This window comes from Eucalyptus grandis, chromosome 3 (genome assembly GCF_016545825.1).
Source record: "Eucalyptus grandis isolate ANBG69807.140 chromosome 3, ASM1654582v1, whole genome shotgun sequence".
NCBI classification, from domain to species: Eukaryota; Viridiplantae; Streptophyta; class Magnoliopsida; order Myrtales; family Myrtaceae; genus Eucalyptus; species Eucalyptus grandis.
In genome coordinates this window covers 45,685,650-45,693,211 of record NC_052614.1, presented here as the reverse complement: position 1 = coordinate 45,693,211, position 7,562 = coordinate 45,685,650, and the positions used below count along the sequence as shown (strand labels likewise).

Sequence of the window (7,562 nt, the reverse complement as noted above, 5' to 3'; positions counted from 1 at the left end):
CAAGCTGAATAAAAGAGACAAAAAGCTGCCGGATCATTTAGTCGGAATTCAGGATCAAGTAGAAGACATCATGCGTCTAATAGATGAAGGTTCTCTTGACGTGCGATATCTAGTAATCCATGGAATGGGGGGCATCGGTAAGACGACTCTTGCCAAGATTATCTTTAACCAAATTCATAGTCGATTTCATGGGTGCAGCTTTATTTTGAATGTTCGAGAAGCATCAAAGGGCAGCAAAATAGTTCAATTGCAAAAACAATTATTGTCGGAAATTCTTAACTCCAATCCACCAGAGTTTTATGATGCTGATGCGGGGATTTACCAATTGAACATGAGATTCCGCCGCAAGAAAGTTCTTATTGTTCTCGATGACCTAGATGAAAGGGACCAACTCTCAAAACTTGCAGAAAAGTCTGATTGGTTTGGTCTTGGGAGCAGAATAATTATTACAACAAGGGACACCAGTTTTTTGCTAATCGAAGAGGAGAATGAAGAAAATAATGTTGAAATGTATTTCAAAGAGTTTAAAATCTACAGAATGAGAGAATTGCGCCATCAGCATGCTCTTCAGCTTTTTTCTAAGCATGCTTTCAAAATGGATTTCCCTCCATATGACTATGATGATATTTCTCGCGAGATTGCTCTCACAGCCAGTGGACTTCCTTTGGCTCTCGAGGTTATTGGTTCCTCTCTTTATTGCCAAAGTAAACAACTTTGGAAAGACACATTGAAGAAATTAAATTCACTTCCAAATCAAAAAGTTCATGACATATTAAAGATTAGCTTTGAGATGCTAGACAATGCACAAAGAGAAATTTTTCTTGATATTGCATGTTATTTTATTGGTGAAAAAACAATCTATCCTCATTATATGTGGAAAGCTTTGGAGTATTACCCAAGAAGCAATATCATTGTCCTTACCCGTAAGTCTTTGATAAAGGTTGATGATGATGATAGACTATTGATGCATAGCCTGCTCAAAGACCTTGGAAGAGTTATTGTTCAACAAGAAGACGAAGTTCCTAGGAAGCGCAGTAGACTATGGTGCCCTGAGGTTGCTTTGGAAGTAGTGCAGACTAGAAGGGTAAATTTTATTTAAAGTTGTTGTTTTCTAGATCAAGAGAACATTCAGCTTGAAATTTAGAGTATATCTTTGATGTGTTCTTTTGTTTTTGTTGCACATCGCAAAAACCTAAATTTCTTAATTTGAGTAAAATGAAGGTAATATCATAGTTTATACCTAGCAAAATATATTAATAGCTCACATTTACATTCTAAAAGTAGAAGCAAACATAATGGGCAAAAGAACGCTTCAAGTGCCATAACTTTGGCCAAATGGACACTTAAGTGTCATAACTACGAAAGGTACACTTAAGTGCCACTTTCAAGAAAAACGGATCACTTGAGTGCCAATTCGGCGAGAATCCGCCAAAATATCAACGTGGCACTTTTCCGGCGAACTCGGCTCAAAACGACGCCGTTTTGCACGTTGACGTGGCCAAAACGGCGTTGTTTTGGCTGATGCAAAAAAAAAATAAAATAAAATAATTAATTTAATTAAATTTATTTAAAATATTTAAAAATAATAATTTTAAAATTAAATTTAGTTGAAATATTTTAAATTAATATTTAAAAATTTAAAAAAATTAAAATTAATAAAAAAGGAAAGGGGGAGGCGGCCGAGGGATTAGCCCTCGTCGCCGCCCGCCGCCGCCGCCGGGAAGGGCCGGCGACGGCGGGGGAGGATTGGCCGGGGTCGCGGCCCGGCTGGGGTCGCCGACCACGGCCGACCGGCGGCGAGGGCTCGCGAGCCCTCGCGGATCCGGGCGAGGGCCGCGACCCTCCCCGGATCCGTGGCGAGGGCTCGCGGCCCTCGCCCGCATCCGACGAGGGTGGGCGGCCCTCGCCCGGCCGGGCCAAGGGTTGCGACCTCGCCCCAACTCGGGGCGAGGGCTCGCGAGCCCTTGCCGCCGGTCGGCCGGGGTCGCCAGCCCTGGCCGGTGGCCCGCGACCCCGCCAACCCTCCCCCGCCGTCACGCCCTTCCCGGCGGCGGCAATGGCGAGGGCTAATCCCTCAGCCCGCCTCCCCCTTTCCTCTTTTTTTTTTTTTTTTTTTTAATATTTCAACTAAATTTAATTTCAAAATTATTAATTTAAAATATTTTAACTAAATTTAATTTTAAAATTATTAATTTTAAATATTTTAAATAAATTTAATTTAATTTAAATATTTTATTTTATTTTATTTGCCACATCAGCCAAAACAACGCCGTTTTGGCCACGCCAACGTGCAAACGGTGTCGTTTTGAGCCTGGCCACGGAAAAGTGCCACGTCGACATTTTGGCCAGATTCTCGCCGGATTGGCACTCAAGTGATCCGTTTTTCTTGAAAGTGGCACTTAAGTGTACCTTTTCGTAAGTTATGACACTTAAGTGTCCCTTTGGCCAAAGTTATGGCACTCCAGGGGTCCGCGCGTCAAACATAATGGTTTACGTATAGAAGAAGTTAATGTAATATTTACTCACGGAATGTGCTCATTTTCTTCATTCAAGAAAGTTCACTCATGCCTATTCATGTTGTCAGGGAACGGAGAACGTGACAGCACTCAAACTAACCGGACTTCCAAAAGAGCATGACTTTACAAGTGAAGAGTTTTTAAGGCTACCTAGCTTAAGGCTGTTGGAATTAGAGGGGGGAAACTTGGTAGGAGACTTTAAGAATATTCTCTCAAATTTAAAATGGCTTTCTTGGTATCGTTGCCCTTCAAACTTGCAGGCAATTAATCTATACTTTGGAAAATTAGTCATGCTCAAGCTTTTGGATAGCGAAATTCCAAATAATTGGAACGGATGGGGCCCATGCATGGTATGGTTTCGTATCACACATGCATGTTTGCTATTTGGGGTTGCCTTACTTTTCTAATTCTAATTTGTTTCGCAGGCAAATTATGACTTGAAAGTAATACATGTCATTAGATGCCATCTCTCGACAACTCCTAATTTCTCCACATGCTTGAATTTGAGGATACTGGTTTTTGCTGAACATTGTCCAAAGTCGCCACAAATTGGTAGCTCTATTGGTAAGCTAAAGCGTCTAAAGCACTTGGGAATAATTGGATCTCAAGTTCAACCATCAAAGTTGTTTAGAAGCCCCCATTTTGACATGTGCATGGTGCCTTCAGCAATATATGGTCTAAAGTACCTGTCAAGTCTAAAGTTAGAGGGGCAGTGTATGCGAGACCTTCACCCATCTATTGGGAGAGATGGTAGGCTTGACATGCTTGTCTTTAGTGGATTGTTATCGGCTTAGAAAGCTTCCAAACTCTTTGGGGAAATTAAAATTGTTGCTTGAATTGAATTTGTTCAACACAAGAATCAGAGAGTTACTTGATTCTATTGGAGATCTCAAAAGGTTGGAGAAAATGAACTTGGGATACACTCGGATAAAGAAGCTACCAAACTCCATTGGAGGACTAGAATCATTACTCGACTTAGATTTGCAGTGGACTGAGATTACAACACTGCCTGCTTCTATTGGATATCTTCAAAGATTGCGGCGCTTATTTATGGTTTATAGTAAGATACAAGAGTTACATGATTCCATCGGAGATCTCAAAAGATTGGAGGTGATGAACCTAAGATTCACTCAAATAAGGGAGCTACCGCACTCCATCGGAGGACTAGAATCATTGCTCTACTTAAACTTGCAGTATACAGAGATTACAGAATTGCCTCCTTCTATTGGATATCTTAAAAGGCTGAAGCGCTTACGTATGTATGGAAGTAAGATAAGAGTGCTACCGAAGGCAATAGGGATGTTGGAGAATCTTGAAGGGTTGACATACCATGATTGTAGTGGTATAGATATCACATGGCCTCCTCATCTTTGGGAACTTGACATATTTTGTGATGATCCTCAATCTCTCCCAAGGCTTCCTCTAGGTCTTCATTATTTGGAATTAAACGGTGTAAAGTCACCAATAGAACAACCCCTCCTTGTGGAATTGAGATGTTTGCGTGAGTTAACACTCTCTAGATGGGAATTGAAAGAGATCGAGTTTAAACAATTAGAGAATCTCCATCGTTTAGATGTGGATAGCTGTAACTCGCTGGTGAAGATATCTGGCCTATCAAGCTTAGGGAAGCTTGAAAGGCTGAGTATCTTTTCGTGTTCACGGCTAATCAAGATTCAAGATTTAGAAGAAATAAAATCGTTGGAGAAATTATCTATTGGGGAATGCAGCTCCATAGAAAGGTTACCAGATCTATTAAAATTGCATAAATTGCGGAGTTTGTCCGTAATGGACTGTAAATCACTACAAGGTTTGCCTGATTTACCAAACTCGCTAGAGTACTTATTCATTGCGAACTGGAGCTCCATAAACAGGTTACCTGATTTATCAAAACTATATAAATTGCGGAGTTTGTACGTATGTCACTGTGAATCACTGCAAGATTTGCCTGATTTATCAAGCGCGTGTCATCTGGATGTTCATGCATGCCCTAACTTAGGCGAGTCTCGTGACGTTTTGGAATCTTGCTGGTGGTGCCGGAAATCCAACCCGCGCCTATTTTCAAGGAGACCTCCTAAGTATGGTTGACACTCGGTACGCATTACCATTTCACTCGTACCTTGCCTTATTTTCTTCATTTTTCTTTCACATTCCCAATTCTTTATCTCATTGTCTCCTTTCAAACGATCAGTCAACTTTTTCTTTTCTTTTCAGTTCTTCCCCTTCCCTTCTAAAGATATCCACATTTTTCACATTACAAAAATAACTCTGTCTAATTTTGTCTAGTTTAATTAAATAAATGCGTGGTGGTGCGTAGTGCTTCATGAGAAGTTGACAATGTTACTTTCTCCACCTGACACATGGCAATCTTCTTCTATATTCTTTTATTTTCTTTCGGTTAACTTAATTTTGATTAACAGATGAAAAAATGCCAATTTTTTTAACAGAAAAATCACATCAAGCTTCATCATAACAGTATTAAATGAATAGACAAAAACCACCAGGTGACGAAATTAGAGAAAATCATAACAAATCTGCACCAAAAATATCAACTAGAGATAAGTCCCTAACCAATTCAATAATAAGATCAAATTGAACTAAAGCTAAGGACTTTTAGAACTGTCATAGCATGGCCATAACAAACTCGGCCTTGAAGTTAAAGAGGTCAAACTCAAATTATTTAATAAACAAAAAATGACTTTCTGAGTGAATATTGTATCAAGATTGAAAATCTACGGTTAAAAAGACGTATAAAGGCAAGAATAGATCTGAATCTTGATGGACTAGACACTTAATGGGCAAAGTGCTTTTAGAACCGAAGAGCATAATCATTAGCAAAGTCCTCTACTTCATTAGCATAATCATTCCAAACTATTTGTATATGTGTGTATATAGATTGATAGATAGATACATATATATATTACTGGGAGTAGAATTAGGTTTTCATTTAGAGAATACATAAATAGCATTCTTCTACTTTCCTATTATATAGTTGAAAGGATCCGTCGAGGCTTTCTTGAAGTCAAGTCTTGGTCTCTTGTGGGGCAATCTTTACTTTGATTTGCCTTATACCTCCACTTGTATTTGAGATCTGCCTTTATCTAATACTGAACATACATCACATTGCCATTTCGCGTCATTTTAAGTAACCCAAAATTCTTTCATGAACCTTTCGAAATCATAAGTAATTTTAAGAAGTTGAAGAAGCAGCCCTAAAATAATTAAAAGGAATTACGTACCAAGAGAAACTAAGATGTGAGGCACAAATTTCTGGAGGCATTGTTATGTACCTCGCTTTTTTTTTTTTTTAATTGCTTTTAATTCGTAATACACGCATGATTTATGGACATTAGTATTATTGCACCCAATATGACATAAACAAAGACGAGAGTATATTAGGAAGAAAAAAAGAAAACTTAGTAAATGAATCCAAATCTAGTTGCTTTTGATCGTTTTTGGTAGGATGGCACTCTCCAGTCTTTTAAAATTTTCGGTCGACCACGCGTCTTTTTCGTTTGGGACTCATCCGGGGAGAAGAGTATTACTCGCGGGCCCACACTTATGGCCATTAATTAGCTAACTTTTATAGCTGATTTTGTGATTTCGGCCTCGTGGGACCCAACCCACCGGCAATTTTCCCTCATCACCACACAACTTAATTTGTTTTTACGTTCTATTTTCATGATCGAACTTAAGTACTTTCAATTATATTATTGCACTTCTAACTTGTCTGATCAAGCTTTCGAATTTGTATAAATTTTCCATTCAAGTCCCTTAAGTACGAATTCCAGTCGGATCAAGAAAACTAAGGAAAGCTTCTCCATGCGCTTGAAAGTCACTTTAAGATCTATGAGTTGCCATTCTTTCGATTTTCTTCGCTGGACGTAGATTCCTTTTGTCAGACTTGGTTAAGGTTCAGACTTTTATATCCATGAAGGAAATTCCAGAATCTTGATCAATGTTTAACCTGGTAATACCGAATATCCTTTGTGGAATCTCCGGAAAAGTTTCGAGACTTTTGAGGGGTATGCGAATCATGGACATCCGCTGCCATTAAATTATTAGGACTTGTGGTGTTTCTCCCATTCTCCTTACCGTCACATTACTGTACTCTTTGCCACCTGTGGGGTTGCAAAGGTCAGGTTTATGTTCTGATTAATAGTTTTCTTTGTCATCTGCAGGGTGCTCGGGCATGGTTGGTGGATAAGGACTGCACTCCTACGGTAAAAGTCAGTCCCAAATTTTACAATCTTGGACGTTTTCTCAATTTTCATGACAGAAATTTATTGTGGGTCTTTTAAAGAACGTGCAGTGGGACCCTCCAAGTTTGGAAGAATTAACCAAGGAGATGGTCGACTTTTATGTCTCTCTCCACTTCTTATATCTGCGCCTGAGCTAGAGCTACCCACAGCCCTGCAAGAACCGTCTGTGTGACAAATGCAAGAATGCTGATAACTTTCAACATCTTCTGTTTTTGTCGGTTTGCTAGTGAACTGTGTGATTTAATTTTATTGTGGATTCTTAGCCTATCACAAGCCTGAAAAAAAGTGATGCCCGATTATGCTTGAGATGATATTTCTGTCATACTCTGTTGATCTTCAGTTCTCTCTCGCTTGGGGTCCGTCTCTACTTGAATTGACCCAACGGTAGGTTACCAATCATTGATATGATTTTGCACTTGTTGAGTCGATGCTTATCCATGTAGAGAAGAAAATATTCTTGTGTAACTTCTTGGAAGTTTTTTTTTTTTTTTTTTTTTTTTTGGGACGAGAATGGAGAAATAGTATTAACTGGCAAGAGGATTACAGCAATTTAAAGCATCCGTACATAAAAGAGAAAAAAAGGAGGGAGGGGGAGTTTCAGGCCAATTGGAAGTTAAAATTTTTGTTTTGTCTCTCGTGTTTTTCAGCATTATGACACATTACACATTTTGTCAGAGCGGCAATACGGAAGTCATGTTGTTTGAATAATACTTGATCCATGCCAATATTATAGTTGATCGAAAGATGCATTTAATACCTCTTAATTCTGGTCATTCTATTACAAGAG

The 7,562-nt window shown here is 39.1% G+C and overlaps 1 protein-coding gene across 1 annotated transcript; it reads left to right on the top strand.

Annotated features, from left to right (window-relative positions):
* Positions 1 to 2,592: 2,592 nt before the first annotated feature.
* Positions 2,593 to 7,047, top strand: LOC104439710 (disease resistance protein RPV1-like). The gene is made up of 3 exons (XM_039308031.1): positions 2,593 to 2,866; positions 2,942 to 4,607; positions 6,695 to 7,047. The coding sequence occupies exon 2, from the start codon at positions 3,264 to 3,266 to the stop codon at positions 4,599 to 4,601; it is 1,338 nt and encodes a 445-aa protein (XP_039163965.1). The 5' UTR covers positions 2,593 to 2,866; positions 2,942 to 3,263; the 3' UTR covers positions 4,602 to 4,607; positions 6,695 to 7,047.
* The last annotated feature ends 515 nt before the right edge of the window (positions 7,048 to 7,562 follow it).

Bases quoted from the DNA above. Each gene is read 5' to 3' on its own strand.
- LOC104439710 (XM_039308031.1), top strand. From the start codon at position 3,264: ATGGTAGGCTTGACATGCTTGTCTTTAGTGGATTGTTATCGGCTTAGA.